Raw genomic sequence first — 18,125 nt, 5'->3', positions numbered from 1 at the left:
CACAAACTCAAGGGGTGGACGATGGCTCGCCACAGCCCCCAGGGAACTAAGGAGTCAAGAGCGAAGCATGGCACAATCCTGCCAGAGCACAGAAGGTGGATGGCTTTAGGGATGGTGGAATGACAGTTGAGAAACAAACTGATCCAGAACTACTATGTTGTGAACACTGCATGCAACACCCAAGAAGCTGTAACCTAAAATGTGACATCTCAATTGGATGTATTGTAACTGATTGTGGGGGTTTATGGAGAATGGGTAATGTTGGCTTGCAGATGTCGGTTATGTTGTAAAATGCCAATAAAAATTGCCGAGTGGGGAAGGCAATGCACATTTTCCCTGAGACACATTGATGTTTAAATATTGTGTCATGGTCAAGTGCATTTCTCAAAAGTAGGGAGCGCAGAGTATGTCCAAAATACATTGGGGCAGAGGGGTGCCTTAACAGATGGGATTTGGAGAACAGAAATGTACCTGCAAGTACTTGCAATGTAGGGTCATAGCTATTGGAATGGAGCTTGCTTGTGTGAACATTTTCTAGCTAGGGTCGTATAATCCAAGCATGTCACTTAAAATTGCAAAAACGTCTAGACAAAAGAAGATTGAGTAAGAATTAAAAAAAAAACATTGGCGAGGTGGAAAATCTTTCCAGGCCTCCCATTATGCTGCAAATAGAGGAAGTACATTGGGATTTTGTGTTCTCTATTATGTCAAACCTGGACAGAAATGAACTGGGGCTGCAGTTGCATGTAGGAGGAATTAAATCCAGCATGTAAAGCACGTAAAAGCAGATTGTGTGGGATAAGGTGGTCAGAATGCATAAAGCTGGGCTGATGCCTTAGCTGCGAGGAGGTGGTAGAGGAAATGCATCGGATGTGCCAAGCTACCATCCCCCCCCCCCCCCCCCCCCAAGATCTACAAAGGTAGAAAGTCCAGTAATGCTGTAAGACATTGACATTAAAAAAAAATAAATAATTGACTTTTGATCTGAAGCAGATTCATTAAAGGAACACAAACGACAGACCACATAATGACTGAAACCATTTTGTCATTTTATTCTTTTTTAGGTAATTCAATTTTATTGAATAAAAGTTAATAAAATTACGTTTTTTTGTTTTCGGTGAGCTTAGCACCACATAAACATATAAACCAATGAAAATCAAATGCACACAAGACACTTCTTTTTAACAAGTAAACATTAGCATACTTAGAAAAATTGCATTGCTAGTTGCAAATCTCAATCCCCAGAGCTGCCAGTTCCTATGGATTTCTCCTATACAAGCTGGCAGTGTTAGAGGTCTCATTACACAACGTAACTTTTCAGGGCAGCATTTAAATTCAAAGAAACTAGGAATGAGGAAGTAAGTGCCATCTTAACCAAATTGAACTTAACCCGCCAATGGAGAAACAAAAAATATGATATTGCTTAAATGCATGCATGGCCTCAAACACACAGATCCCCAACTCCCACTTTTTAAAAAAAATAAGGCAGCTGCAGTGAACGAAATCTGATAGAAGACTTAACAATTATCCTTTTCTAGTTCTCGTTGCAGCTGCAAATCTGCAAGGTCCAGCATTCAAAAAGAAGTGATTTCATAGCTTTAATTGAAAATGCAGTTCTCAATAAACTAACGATGGCTTGATGGACAACTATGGGTCAGTTGTCTTAAAAATACATTCAAAGAGCTTGGAATCAAATTATGTTACTTACATAAAAAGATGCACGCAGTGGTTTTACGACATCACAACAAACACACTTAGCACCCGGACAGAAGATAGTTCTCTGTATTTATGGCTTAATAATTTCGAATAAACCGGTGTTGATTGTGGCAACATGTACCCGTGATCATCTAATGACCCAGTGCATGCAGTCGGATCCTGGCCGCTTAAAGAAAGCTATGGCTGTAAACTGCTATTTCACCAGTGCTCTAAAACATTAAGTAGTAGTCCAAGAACTATAAGAAACAGCAAACATGTGATTAAAAAAGCATTTCTAAAAGGCCAGGATCCAACTACAACTTGTCATGACTCAAAAGAGCTGTGTCCAGGCACACAGTGAACTTCACTGCGCAGAGAAAACAATTAAATGGAATTGAAGACCTCAAACCAAGGACAGATAACTGATGGTTACAAAGAGAACAAAAAATCCATTATGCACCAATTAAGGAACGGGAATTGAAAGAGAAGATGTCACAATCCATTTCATTCAGCGAGAATGCCCCACTGTTCAGTTTGTCCTTTTGTCAAGGAGCATTCTGCCGCAGGTCTCAACAAAGGCAGGTGCAATTGAAGGGACTTGGAGCATTCCAATATCTCACACTGTGGGGACTGCGCCAATACAATGTAAAAGTGAAAAAGTACCAGTAAAGAAATAGGCTACCAGTCAGAATGGTTCTTTTGATACATATTCACTTTTCAATGCAGAACGTTACTAAAAGGTTAGAATCTAACGCCTGTGGATTGCTTTAAGATTGTAGGACACTAGTTGTCCCAGTTGCACCAAGTTACTATCACAACATTTTCTTTCACTAAAGCAAAGTACAAAATCAGGGACAAAACAAGCCTTACATTTTAGCAAAAGCCCACACTAAGCAGACAAAAGGAGTAATGAAGCTACTTTGAAAAGATATTCGATCCATCCTGCCCTAGATGTTTTACATCTAGGCAAGGATATGTGTAGGAAACATCTGCAATGTGTCCTGGACTGTTCTATGATGTTATTTCCTATTTAAATGGTCTGTGGGTGTGTGAGCGTGCAAGAGAGGGTCAAGCGAGGAAAGGATGGGCGAAGGTTGACCATCAGCAGCTTTCGATAGTCATAACTGGATACCGAGCAGTAGGCTTGAAGGGTCAAACTGTATTTGCGTTAAGTTCTGGGATGCACAATGACCAATTTAGCTACGCTAAAGCCCGGACAATATTTTGTGTTAGTGCCCACTCAAACAGTGTACCTAGAGTGATTCCGTATGGCATCGGTAAGGATTGTCTGGAAAAAAAAGTCAGCAACAGGTTCTGAAGGACATTTTTCTCTTCAAAAGGAAACTGCACACAGACTATTTAAGGTATGCAATTAAGCAGCTGTGGTGGAGGGCATGACAATGGTTGAAGAACTGGAGTCTTTCTCAGGGGTGGCTTGTTCTATAGCCACTTCCTAACGAAAATAACAACAAGAATAAGGCGCAGCTGAAATAGCACACCACTGACCACTGAGACGCACACACCGCTGACCAGTGAGACCAACCTAAGGATGAACAAAAACAATATTGCCGATATTGGAGCTGATCATTTTAGAACTTGCACCGATCACTAATGGCATAACGTTAGAAATGAATAGCTGATCTGGCCAGTTCGCCAGATAACCAACTTTAGGCTTAATAGCCTCCTCACAGAAACCCTACAAGGACAGACAAGAGAGATCAGTCGGCCTTTTTTTTACTTCATCCCAAGGTAGATAAGTTTAGTTGAAAAATACCACATCAAATCTTAGGTGATCATCTCTGAATGTGTCTTAATGGATGAAGCATCAGTGTTTATTTTTTTTTAAACCAAAGAAAAAGAGGGCCAACATGATTAACAAACAATCTGGCAGGAGGTTTTACAAAGTTTAAATAATTCGGCTTCATTTATCTATGGGTCGGAATGCTCAAGAAGTTGTCTTGAGGTGGCGATTTCTAGAAAACTATCCATTTCGACAATACAGGTTAGATTCTTATTTATGGGGCAACATATTGTATAGTGAGGCTTTGTGATTGTGCTGAAAGTACAAACAATATGGTAATGAGTTTAAATGAACCTGCATTTTATACATTTTAGATAGAAACATGTATGTGTAGAGTGCTTTTAATACGGAATTATGTACGTTATTATGGCTATCAAGATCACTAGTGAATAATTCTATATTTTTCAGTGGCACATTCTTTCAAGATTTAGGGTAAGGCCAGATTATTAGTAATTTTGTGTTTTTTCAAAAGGCATACATCTGAAGCCTTTTTGGCAGTGTACAAATACTTGTATTTGCCAAGTACTTAACCAAATTGCTTCCGTTGGCATGCCATTTTGTGCTCGTCTGATGCTTGTCAGGAGTCGGCTGAGGAGACATTGTGGAGTGCTACTATTTCTAGCTTAAAAAGGCACCAGAATGTATGGGCATTTATTCAATTATTGAGTAAATAAAAGTATTTCTATACTGCCAAATAAGGCTTTGACTTCCTTCTTTTTGAATAACTGAATCCGAACTAACAATCTGGTCATACATGGAATCTTAAAAGCATAAGCCACAGATAAATTGTGAACTGTTCAATAGCACTTCTCATAGCTATCATACTGTAAATAAACCCAGTTAAACAACACTTTACACATGCATGAGTCTAGCTTAAGTGTAGAACATGCAGTGTCATGATCCTTTAATGGACAAATGAGGGAACCCATCAGTTTTTAACAAAATTACTATACATGTCCAAACCAAATAAAGGAAAAAGGCATTACAGTTACAGTATGAAAATAAGGGACTCACTCACAAGTCATTTGAAAAGATGACCTGTATCCCAGAAGCTTGCTAAAAATGATTGAACTGTGAATGAATCATGCTTACCATTTCAGTTTTAACATTGCCAAAACGACATTATAGTCTGTGAAAATGGCAGCATTGTTCAATAAATGTGGAGGTTTAGATCAATTAGTTATAAATCATCAGGTAATGAACACTCTGATGAAATGCTACAGTAACGTTTTATCATTGAGACCTAACGGATAATGCATTAATATGAACACTACCAACCATAAAGCAAATACTGTAGGCTTAGCATTACAAGTGAAGGGAGTCTTTAGGGATGCTCATAACAATACAAAACAACCAAACAAGTCAAGGGAATCATTCCCCGTTTTTGAAGCGCAATTCTATTTTGATTGGATATATTTCCATCCTAGCACGATTACTTGTGCTTTGTTGCTTGAAGAGAGGAAAGAAATTGAGTTACAGCAGAATGCATGTCTGAAAGTATACATTCTTTCCAAGAGAGGACAACGAATGTACTTGGCGTCCGGCTTTATTAGAGGACTATAATGATTAGTTTGACATCACTAAGCACAAATATTTCAACTAAACTGCGTATGCCCCAATTACCATGGATTCAAAGAGGTCTGGCTCAGCACTCGATACTCAACATATGAAAAAATGTGGCTCATTAGTTTATCTTTTACTTTAAAATGAGAGGTGACCTCAACTGCAGAGATGGCCATCTGTATGCCATTAGTTGGGTTTGATAGGGTTTAGAATGGCCACTGTGCTGCTTAATCCCAATTGAAAATGTGCCCTATGAATGTACCAGTAAATCTGGGAATCAACAAAGATGCGCTCCAAATAACATGCTGAATGAATGTTCAGAGTCGTTTGACAAGATGGTTATGGCTAACATTTCTCGAGTAAACCCTGTACTTTTCTTACACTCTTACAGTACATTTGGGTTTCCATCTAAATTAATGACAACCAGAAATATACAAGAAACACTTTTGCCACAACACTTGTGACTTTGTGTACCTGTGACAGAAGCAGGTCATGCTTTTTTGCAAGCAGCCTCCGAAAGAATCTAAATATCTCGAACATGGATTGCAGCTTTCCTCATGGTTAAGGTTTGAGAAAGGGCAGAATCTCAGAGGGCGACCCAGGGGAGGAAATGTAATGTTGGGATACTCAAATGGAGCAAAAAAGGGAAATACCTGCTTAAACCAAGTAAATAATTGCAGGCAGGAAGAAAAATGAATCTAAAAAAAGGTGATCGCTCTGGATAGACCAGCAATGCAGTGTCGTAGGATAAACGTCAGAGCAGGTCTGAAAACTGCCGACAATAGAACGTATGGAGGTTAAAGTTTGACAATCGCTATACTAGGTTGAGAGAAGCACCAGGGTTGTGCCGACTGCCCTGCAATGTCCCATGACAACCACAGAATAAGGAACAATCAATAGGTTTACTAGAAATGGGGCAACCGAAAATCATGGCATTGTATTCTGTTTGACGAAAAGGAATGCAAACTTGCCTAATTTGTCAAAACCTAATTGATTCATTACATTGGACAGTTCATTAAGAAGAGTTCACAGGTAGATGGCCATATGTAGGGAATACACCAATGTAAACCCTCCAGCCATAGAAGGGGTTAAATGTAAAGGAGAATAAACGTGATGCACATTTTGCAATGAGTGTGCAAGACTGGAATTATGGAGAAATAAAACAGCAAATGCCTGCAACCTTTTTACTTTGGTTAATATTGAGGGAGCATTGGTTCAGAATAAGCAATTGCCATTTGAGTCCACCTTCTGTGGTCAAAGCATACGCTTTAATTCATAAAGTAAGATGCTTCTGCCTTTTTGCTGCACTATGTACAGTGCTAACAAGTAACAATGTCTACTTCTGCATATTACGTGTAAGATGAAACCACAATTGCGATAGACAACCATATTTGCACAGTTAGTGCTTTTAAAATGACAGGCTTGGATTTGTGTGCTTCTAAACAGCGCAAGGTGGCACTATACAGATGTAATGTACCCATCAAAAACCAATGATGACCACTAAATACAACACCTTCTAGTTTGGGTTTTCGAAGCCCGGTTTGTATGTTAGGGGAGTTTAATTCCAAAGTAGGGGTTTGACATATGCTGAGAACATCAGGTAATGCACTGTTGTAATTTATTTTTTCACATCACTTATGTCAAACTGAAATTAAATAGTCTGTTTGACTTGGCACATCTCTTACATCGGTTGCATGCACTACACTTTCTCAAGGAGGATAAATGTGTATAGTCTATTGAAAAACTGTCTAGTACTGCATTCATTTTTAAAATGTATTACTTCAGATTGCTACACATACTAACCTGTAGGGATTGATGATGTAAAACCATGTGTATTCTATATCTTCACAATTGACCTCTTTGTAATTGGTCCCCAATATATGTGGATGGAGGAGCGTCAATTTCTTATAGGTGAGAGGTTATGACGTTATACACCTGGATTTGGTTTGCTACGAAGGCATTCTTCTGCCTTGTTGTGGTGTTCTCATGGAACATAGATCCAGGAGTACAAATGGATTTGAAAACTAGTAAAAAATCTGATTTCCCTCCTATTACTGGCAGCGAGTTCAACACACATGTTTCTCCTTAAATGAGCTCAAGTCCTCTTTGATGTAATGTCAGACTACCACTACCTTCAGCTCCATATAAACATAAAAAGTGGTAGATGTTTAGAAATTAACTGAGACTGCAAAACACTAAAGCAGTGGTGAAACATTGGAGTTTCATTATGTTAAGTAAAACATTGAAAAATCATATCCCTTTGTTGAAATAACGCCAGGCGAGTGTGCTTAAGAAGAAGACGCGTATATTAAAGAAAGAAATCAAACATGTGAACGAGCACGACTGCTATCCAATTGAGGTACTTTACTTAGCCGTCAAAGTGAAGGAGCATCTCAGCATTGCAGATATTGGGTTATGCAAATTATCTGCAAGCTAAATAAGATGGTTTTGTAATTTTTTGTTACAGTTTACTAATAATCTTGTGATATAAGTGCTTAAACGACTGCCTTTGGATCCATACATCCGGTTTCAGGTACAGGGATTCTCCAAATGTCTGCAAATGTTTGTCAAGTTTGTAGAATACATGTGCTACTGCTGAAAGCATTGAAGTGTGCATTCATTTTGCTTATAAACCTGAACATCAAAGCTCATTGGCAATTGATTTTCAGTCTGGGCAAAGCCAATCGAAAGCTGCCAAATGGAAGGAATGTACTCTCCTTACACACAGGCTAATGGTACAAAACATGAGAATTGAACATTATTCTTTGCCAATATATTTTTCTAAAAACTTTTTGTCCAACACCAAATTGTACCAGCTATACCCCTTAACCTTAAAAGGCAGACACATGAGATTATGTGATGCACAGTGCAGAGAAATAGGTTATAGCATGCAAAACTTACTGTGTGAAGTGCAATAATACATAGAACGTTAAAAATCAACCCTAATTATGTTAAGCTGAATATCTCATTTAATATGGTACTTCACTTTTAAAAGTGATGGCCTATGTACAGGCGTAGAACTCTACCGTACATGTTTGAATGGCATTCAGCGCCTGAAAACTGGACGCCTGCCCAGCAATTACAGGTTTAATTAATTAAATGCTTGCCTGTGACCTATCTTCCGTGGTCCACAGTAGAGTCAAGCAAGAAAAGGGTGGAATGTCTATGGATATAGGCACAGGGAATACTTACAATGATAATGTGTGAACCAATTTAGAAATCCAAAAGATTTAACTTTAAAAGAAAAACAGCTAATTTAATGGGAAACTCTTACAAGGGGAAACAAATATGTTTAGCTTGTGGTATAGTATCACAGCTTAAAGTTTGAATAGGTCCTGCTCAAGGAACAAAATCCGGATGCGTAAACGACTAGCATCAAAAGCAAAACGGAAATAAAAGCAAACATACCCAAAAAGGTTTTGTTCAAATGATTTTGCTCAATAAGAATGAAGAAGTATGATATTGCAATAATAAAACCAAAGTCCAGCACAAACATAACGGAGGCAATTACGCAGAATTAATATTTTACTAACTAATGTCTCGTACGTACAATATGTCCACTGTGACTTACTTCATTGTGAAGTCCAACAGGTTCCAACTAGTGTGCGGCAAGACATAACCAAAATGTTAATATTGGTACACTTAAGTGTTCCCTCAAGTTTTTGACAGAGGAATGTATTTGCAGTAACCTTTTGCCAAGTGAAAGAAACTTAAATGGAAATGCATATGATATGGTGTTCAGCTACAGCTACACAGTTATTTGAACATTGTCTCACATTTGGTGGTTTTGTGTTTGTGGCTGGACGCACAGCTAATGATGCTTGAAATAACACAAAGGATAAGGGAGGAAACAAAACAGTATCCTAGCTATCCATGATGCTCAAATGAATAATTTATTTCCAAAGAATCTCAAGATTTACACGTTATACAAATAGTTTATTAGGCACACATTGTGCCCTCTCCACCATTCCACCTGCAGTGCAAAGGTCAGGTTTTGGCACCAACTGGCCTTTCGGAATCAGTGGAATTACACCCAATCTGGAGACTGAAACATTTTGTATGTCTGGATTGGAAAAAGGACCATTGTTTCACCCAATCAGGTGGTCAGGATGTTTGGGCCACTCTTAGTCATGAAATTGCAGTGCACCCCGATCTATCATGAACCAGCTGCCCCCCCACTCCCTAGACCACCACAGCATGCTGGCAGAAATTGGGTTGAAGTCTTAGAACTCAGGCTTACTCACCAATTCAGCACATCAAACATTTCACCCACCCATAAATAACAGCTTTCAATGGGGCTTTTGTTATTAAGAGCTGGGTCAAAGCCCTTGAACAAGCGATCACTGAACAAGAGATCACACAAAGAATATCACAGGGGAGTATATTCCATATTGAACTTAAAGGTAGGACAGGAGATATCCTTGAACCTAGATCCTTCATTTGCATACAAACTCAGCAATCTTATTTGTTTCAAAGGAACGCAAGTGTACAGAAAATATAAGATTGATTAGAACAGTCCAAACTATATGGCATAAGGCAAATAATGAAAGCGCTCAACATACCCGATATGGTAAAACCGTACCACCCAGTTGCACGCTGGTTGCAATAATTTATTATTGCTTTGATAATAAAAATGCTGCTAAACGTATACTCAGTGGCACAGGAATTTCCCCCCCATATTAATTTAGAATTCAACAGCTGGAATCTTAATGTGCCTAGAAGTTAAATAAAGTGCTAACTTGAAATGCTAGTGTAAGCAGGATAAATAAGAACACAACCGTAGTATAACACAAAATGTCTACAGTGAATTTAAACGTTAAGCAAGATAAATTTGATCGCTAAATTATATATAGTCCTGATATTAGGATGATCTCAGGCGATTGTCAATGTTTAGAACATTCAGAAGCTGGAATATACTAAAGAAATGAGACCCGACCATAGTGGTGAGGTGGCAGACATATCGTTTGCAAAAACTACCAAAGTGCACACAAAAAAGGAATGAGAAGGGAAGGCAGTTAAAGCAGATAGGTGATCATAAGTGCTAAAATGGACTTTCAGATTCCACTCCCGTCTAATGTCCGTACACAAGAGATTTTGGAAATCTATTTTCCGCAAAAAATAGACAAATTAGTCACTGGACAGTCACTAATTCATCAGCGGGAACAGAACATTTTTAGAAAAGGGAAAATATTGCACATTTACTACAGAAATCAAGTATTCTACACAATTAAAATGAACGCACGAGAAAGAACTATGTGTGTTTAAATACTTTTTCAAATACACAGGGCACAAAAACTGAACAAGGAGTTTCCCAGTATTCAAGAAAACGGCTTAAAAAGTGCTACCCTGTAGGTTGAGTTCTGTCCACATATTCCATCGTACCCATTACAAAAAGTTATTGAACCTTGGTAAATAACCTTTAACAAACGTTTTAAAAACACATCACAATCATGAAATATGCTTTTGCTATAAGGCGCAAAAGGTTTAGTGCAATGGTATAATGGGAATTAACTTCATAGCACAGACACATTTTACTTCTCTGTAGTTCATCGCTCCAAATTCAAATGCATTGGTTTTCTATTTCTGGTAAATACATTCGAAACTGCTGGTGTTATCAGGGACGAGAACTCGATATTCATTTTTCCAAAGAAATTGATTTGGTAAAACTGGGGGCATCTTCGTGTACCTCACCAACACTAAAAAAAAAAAACGGGGTACGTTATCCTACAAGCTGGCTTCACCTTAGAAAATGCACATAGGAGCTGTGCAACTCTGCACAAAATAGTGCACTTCAATCTGTTGCTTTATACAATTCGACTGTACAAAAGAAGTCAGAATCAAGGCTTCGTTCTCCAGGAGAATCTTGAGCCAAGGAAGTGCTGATGTAGCAAAAAGAACTTGCACTATTAATGTAGTTCACAGTGGAGACATGGCCTCTTCCCTGTACTGTCAAACCCAGAATGTGAATGCAGAGGAAGGCTGGAAGTCGAGCAGCAGGCGAGGAAAGCAGCGTCCATGGAGCCTTTGGGTACTCTTTGGTCACTCATATTCAGCCTCTGAGGAATCCACGTCTGTGCACTGGGATTTATTTCGCTCCCACTGGCATATCGCGTTGGCATACTGCACCACAAGCTTGTCCATCCAGGTAAGGGGTTCAGGAAAGAGTACAGCCCCCTCAAAAAATCCAAGGTGACCACCATGAAGTGGCAGGACCACCAGGACATTATCTTTCTTTTCTGCAACATAAATAAGAGAGGTTTCATTTTTAAACAAGGAAGTAAAAAATAAGTGGCATTGCAATTAAACAGAAGCCGCACATAATGTAAGTGGTAAATGTATTCTGAGGAACATGCGCTTAGCGGAGATGAAAACATCACTTGCCTTCTTAACACGTTTTCTGATACAGTATTCAAACTCTTGAAATAACCAGTGTTGTACAATATACTCCTGAATCAGAACCATCAGGAGCGCAATGTGGCTCTGCACTCACTGTCAAATCATTTGTGGTGGTGCCGTCACTGGACAGGACGTCAACGGTAAATAAGCAAAGCCACCTCTTGACCTACGCTCTACCCAAATGTACTCGGGCACAAGGAATAGTAGAACTGCCAGACTAAGTTTATGAGTAATCCAAGTCAAGGGAGAGACAGACGGTCGACCAAGAATATTTTGGATTAATCCAGTATCCGTCAGAAAGAACATTACCAAAGGGAAGAACTTATTCTTCTGAAGGATACCTTCCTTCCTTCCTTCCACAGCTTTTTTAAAATCTAAAAATCTTAAAATGCACTTCTTAGTGAGCCAGCTCGCACAATGTGTTGACAGAAAGCACTTTTCAACAATACCACCAGTTTTTACATAGCACTAGCTCACCCAAGGGCATCCAAGCACTGTAACCGTTGATATCATTACCCACCGCATGGTACTCAATTTATCGACCTCGGTAGGATTAAAGGCTGAGTGGGTCCCGCTGGGATTCGAACCTGCATCAGAAGGCTAAGCACAGATGTCAGAAACAAGTACTCGGCTTGCTGTGCTATCTGACCAGTACACAAGAGAGGGTTTGCTTTGTGATTGGCAACTTTGTTGGTCAAAGGACAGGCAAACACATTATACTCAATTGCTGTGCGCAAGTTATTTATGCAGTGCAAACCTAGCTAGGAAGTAACGGAACACTGTACACGAGATTGAAAAGACCGACACACAGATACCCCCGCCCCTCTGGAATGCTGCTGGACTAGTATTACACATGTTCTCGTACTTTGTTTTCAGTCTTGACATGTAGCTGCTTGTAGAGTTGGGCCGGGGCCTGAATAGCCACAGCCTCGTATGTGAGACCGGCTACATTTGCCTGTCTCACTGCGGCGTGATGTACCACGTTCTTGGGGCAGAGGCTGTGGTGGTGGACGCCAGGAGCACTGCATTGGCCCTTTTCCAGGGCAGACAGTTCTAGGGAATGTACTGCAGCACTAAGGTCAGAGGAAGCAGGCAGATCATTATTTTGCGCAGCAGTGTAAGCTGGTACCATGTCATCAGAGCCATTTTGGTAGTGGGCCCTTTGAAGGAAGGTTGCAGTCAAGCCAATGGTAAAGCAAAGTGATTTGGCATTCAGGGCCAACTTCGGCATGAGACTTCAAGATACACGTTGAATCCAATACAGACAGATCTATGGACCACGACTATCCCTTCATACAACCTTGCATCATTTATTATGTTTGTGCAAGTAGTGTTTCGTGAAATGTACGGGAGAACTGCTGAAGTAAAATATTTAATGGATTAATTGACAACCTTGATGCAGATCTTTTACATGAAGAGAGATCAACAATAAGAGGTTGTTCTAAATGATGCAGTCTCTAAAGAAATATGCAAAGCTAGATAGTGAGCACTACAAAGGAGAAGCCGATATAATGCCATCTATTCGCACCTGGCAAAGACAGATTGACCAATCACAATCTGCCTTTCCCGGGCACGATTGTGTTTCACAGCCCGCACCACAGCAATTAAAATAGAAAAGGGACTAGGTCTCTCTTTGAACAGTGGCCATTTTGGAACTAGTCCCTTTTCCATTCTAATAGTAGCTGCCATTTCATTTTAACCCCCTCCTCCCCCGACAAGAGATGGGCTTGCGTTGAGCCGATCGCCCATCGGACAAAAAAAACAAAACAATCCGCACCCTGGTAAATCCTGGAGTGAGAATAGTTTTCACGCCCCCGCCAGGGGAGGTGCAGGGGGGTGGGCAGTGTCGGACATGGGCTTTAACGGCACACAGCTTGGGCAGAGCAAAGCTCGGGCTGGTGGGCCATTAAAGCCCATGTCCACCCCCGCCGGGGCGTGAAAGCTAGATTAACAGGAGAATATAAAGATTTAAATGAAGCACATGCAAAGGAATTACGACAATTATAAAGCTAAAATTAATGAAAAACGACATTTACAAGAGGTAAAGAAGACTACCTGAGTGGTAGAATTCATAACTTTGTAATGCTTGATTGCATATGGGAGGATCAAGCAAACCTTAAAACATGAAAATCAAAATGTACAAAAAGAGCTCGAGACCTCCGACAATGAAGAAAACGCCATCTAGCCTGAAGTCAGAAATAAAAACCAGAATGACAACACAATCAGGGTACAGTTACAGACGTGAAAAACAAAAATAAATAAATCAGCTATTCCCGTATACACCATAAATCAAGCCCAGTTGCATTACTCCAAGTTACCAGTGACAAACAATTCAATGCATGGCTCTAATCAAGAAATATAGCAAGAGAAGAAAAACCTAGTTCCATCATTATTGGCAATGTGTGCATATTGGAATCAACGTGGAGTGTGTCCCCGGAAAACATTGATGGGAAGGGAGGCGACTTGGAAATACATGAATATCATCGGATCAATCCGACTCAAGCGAGAAGGTTGCTTAAAAACGAGATCAACCTTTATGCCACAATTTGAGAAGTGTCCGATTGAGATGTATCAGGAATTTGTCATGATAGACATAATGTGCCCCACCACAGGATTACTTGTAATAACTAACAGTCTTGAGAGAAGACATCATATTATTGACAAATAGAGATAATAATTACATCTTCAGCTTATGTAGGCAATGTGTTAATATGGGGTGAGGGAAATGCCAACAAGCGATCGAAAGGCAATTCGGAAATTACAAATAATTCTTATGAAGTCATGAATGAGACTTGGTTCTTAGATGGTCTATTTGCCATTTTGGGGGAAAATGAGAATTTAATAATGAACTCCTCAGATAACTTGCTTTCTTTTACAGTTATAACGCATCTATGCTAACAGTGCCACAGTGGCTTCCTGCAATTGCTGTGCAGGCCTGGTGTTCTAATGTGCCGGTCTTAACATGCAAAGGCTTTACCACTTACTGATAAGTAGCGCTTGCGTCCATAATTCTTGTCACGGACATGTTTTCCGTTTGGCACATATAAGTGTGTTTTATAGAGATGCCTCTCTAGACAATGCGGCTTTAGCAGACGGGAGTAGCCATTAAGTAAGCAAGCCAGTGTGCCCCTAACCGTGTGGGAATCAGAAGTAGCTTGCACAGCAGGAATGGTAATCTATAGCCTCTGCCTACGACTTGTATGCCAAGACTGAAAATTCCACTGAAACATTGTTGCTTGATGATCGTGAAGTGAATGAATGTCTCATGACCTACACTCATACAATTTGTCTTTTGTTTTCAAGGTGGTCACGTTTGTGGGGACAACAAAAGGAAAAGGGGGGCCCGCAGTTCCAAGACAGCTGTCCTTGACAGAGTTGCAAATGTACTTGCGCATAGTGAGTTAATAGTATGTTTAAGCAAATGGTTAGTACACATGGGGGATGGAAGACGAAAGGGATGCAACAGACAGAAAATAGGTAAAGTAAAGCAGGACAAATGCCTGCTGTCACCCAAACTCCCAAACTGAGCGTTTAGGTATTACAATGGTGCATTGTGCTGAAACAGCTGGGGCAAGAGCTGGGCAAACAGTGTTAAGGTAGGGACGCAAGTTGGATCCCCTCTCCCGAAGGCAAGAATTTGTTGGGGCGAGGGGTGCTCTGGCTGGCGTTACAAGGGAGGGGGGGGGGCAAGGGAGGTATCTGGGGAAAGGGCAAGTAACAGCGCAGAGTGATTGTGGGCTGGACAAGACAGTAGTTGAAAGGAATATTGAACAAAAGGGGAATATGGGGGGGGTCAATGTTAAACAATGATGGAAGGCAGTGGTTGGCTTCCCAGCGAGATTAAGGTCGTGCTAGGAGGAGTGAACTAGTAAAGGAGAAGAGTATTAAGAAATAAAAAGGAAAGGAAAATGAAAAGTAAGTCAATTTATAAAAATGTAAAGGTATACATAAAGGGAAAATAAGCTACATTTAAATCTAAAGTGAAAGTAGGGCGCGCAAGTTAGATCCCCTTCTCCTGAAGGCAAGAATTTGCAGGGGGGAGGGGGGAGAGGTGCTCTGGCGGGCACTACTCTGGGGGGGCTGGAAGGGTATATGGAAAATGGCACCGATAAGGTTGCCGGGATGCTTGCCTAGGGCAGAACATCTCAGGAGGATAACTGGGAGCGACAAACCACACGTATGGGCCAAGGAAGTATAGGTGGGAGCAAGAGAGATGGAAAATTAGGTGAAACAGTAGGGCCTGCAGCTTCACCGTGGGAGAACACCATTACCAGCATGGCAACCCCAGGTGATCTGCAGGGCCCCTCTACTCCACTCTTGCCACCTTGTGGCCATAATCATGTCCCCATGCGGCCTCAGACCCCCTTGTGTTGTGCCGTTCCTTGTGTTGTGCCGTTCCCCATGTTCCCCGACTTCCCCCCCATCCCCTCCTTCCACCCGCCTCCCAGACTTCCCTCCACCCGTGACTGGCTGACTGTCTGGCCTTTACTGAACCAACCAAGGCAGCGCTCTGCCTGGCAGCCCTGTGGCTAAAGGCCCTCAGGCAAAGGGCAGCCCCTGCACTGGCGGCTCCAAGATGTGTCTGCCGGTGTCCGCAAAGGAAGCCAGCAGCCGAAAGACACCAACAAAACTAAGTGTGGCATGGGTGGGGTGTAGAGCAATTACTCTACTCCAGAAAGCCCTTGCCACTCTACCTTACCTTCCATAACGTAGACTGCCGTAGACTTACACCATGCATACTTGGAAAGATTTGTGACCACCAACCTAAACCCACTCTCCGGTGAACTGTAAATGTTGCATTCCATTACATACTAACATACTAGCCACACCTATAGAGAATGATCAAGATTAGCCTGCATCACATTTAGACGGGTGTAACAATGTTAGCATATGCCACACTTGGATGTCATCCTTAACTTTAGCCTGTGTCACATCTAGATAGAAATATGAATGTTAGTATGTGCCACACTTGGATGTCATCCTTAACTTTAGCTTCCGTCACATCTAGACAGGATTATGAATGTTAGCAAGTGCTACACTTAACTGAAACTGAGTGATGACAAGTGCCACACTTGGATGGAATAGTGAATGATAGCAAAAATCACACCTAAACACAATAGCAAGGACAGCTATGCCAACTAACCAATCCACTAACAACTCCAGCCATGTGCATACACCTCTCAAACTCTAACCAAACACAACCACAATCCTAAACACAGCAATCCGCACAAACTTCACTACACTGCAACAACAAAACAAACCACACAGACTTGCACAACAGCAAACGGCGACTACCGACCGTAAAACAACCCAAGCCCAGTCAACTGACCCACTGGGCTGAGGCTGCCAACAGCACAACACTGCTCTCTTGCACTTTTCCAGCTTATTCCCACTAACCAACCCCCCTTCTCCCTTTTTTCAGAGCTGCCAGGGGACCACTCAGGTGGAGATAGTGCGCGGTACAAATATCCTTTAACAAGTCTGAACCTTCCTTTCCATTGAAATGCATGTGTGTTCACCTGCATAAAAGCTCAGTGCTGAGCGGCAGGAGGATTGCTGCGCAGAGTTCCGTTCTGCCGTTGGGTTGCTGTACTGTGTATGCTGCTTTGCCGACTGCTATTACGACCTTCACCAATCCACCTGGAGAGTTGGTGGTTGATTTTCCACGACACAATGATGAAAATGTGTATTTGGAAATACAGCCATAGGTACTGTCCTGCTTTCATGATCAGAGAAAAGCAATGTATACAAAACATAACTCGTGAAAATATATGGATGTATAAACATGCTGTTCTCGCCCATCATGAGGAAAGGCCTGCCATGTATGTTCAAAATACAAGGGATGTGTGGACTAAATTCGACAATCTACCTCTGGAATATCATCAACATATGTGTTTATTTCTGAGAAATAAAATCCATAAAACAATATAAAAAATATTAATGTTCAGCTGATCAAAATTAACACAATATTACAGTAGGCTAAAGCATCAATTATGAGATCCGTAAACAGAAAAGGTGCTGAAGTGAAGTTTTACAAGAATGTCCTGCCTCTACACTAGGGCCTTGCAAAATCGCCCGATACCACAAAGATGCACATTTCTCTGTGGACTTTTTTGCAAAGGGCCATTGCTTTGGTTACGGTTCGAGCGTTAAACGTTTGAACATGGGAAATGGCCATGAGCGGCGGATGTCTTTTAAGGACCCCAAAAGAAAGCTAGAACACATCTTTGGGTAACCACATTCTCAGTGATTCATAAAACTGAATGCCCAAGAAGACACAGACAGCAATGCCCTTCTACTTACTTCCTTTCCTAGGACCCCAGCAAACATTTGGAAGGGGCTGCACGTCAAAAATACGAATTTGCCAAGTTTGGAAAACACTCCCTGAAACGCAAGCAAAACGACCATAATATTTATGGCTTTTGATATGGGTCTGAGTCGGTGATAGCCTGTCACCTTGGACCAGGGGCGGCGCAGGGCACCACCACCTTACGAGGATGGCAGGCTGCCCACTCACCCGAGTGGCAGACAGCACAGACAACAGGCAACTGTGCTGCCTGCTTCACCGGCACGTCCCCCGCTATGCTTTTTTTGATTGTAGCAGAGACCTCTTGGATCTTCAACAAATTTAGCTTGTAGTAATGAGTGGCGGCGGCTGCAGAACACTGGC

At 41.2% G+C, this 18,125-nt stretch overlaps 1 protein-coding gene across 1 annotated transcript in view; it reads right to left on the bottom strand.

Moving 5' to 3' along the window:
- Window positions 1-1,028: 1,028 nt before the first annotated feature.
- The window catches only part of ABHD2 (abhydrolase domain containing 2, acylglycerol lipase), a 491,761-nt gene continuing 474,664 nt past the window's right edge, over window positions 1,029-18,125 (bottom strand). The window contains exon 11 of the mRNA XM_069624300.1: window positions 1,029-11,295. Coding sequence (XP_069480401.1) covers window positions 11,099-11,295 — 197 coding nt within the window. The 3' untranslated portion in view covers window positions 1,029-11,098. The remainder of the gene's footprint in view (window positions 11,296-18,125) is intronic.

This window comes from Ambystoma mexicanum, chromosome 11, assembly GCF_040938575.1.
Source record: "Ambystoma mexicanum isolate Mex_15411 chromosome 11, UKY_AmexF1_1, whole genome shotgun sequence".
Classification (NCBI taxonomy): domain Eukaryota; kingdom Metazoa; phylum Chordata; class Amphibia; order Caudata; family Ambystomatidae; genus Ambystoma; species Ambystoma mexicanum.
Note: the sequence above shows the minus strand (reverse complement) of the source record. Positions and strands in the feature narration are given on the sequence as shown.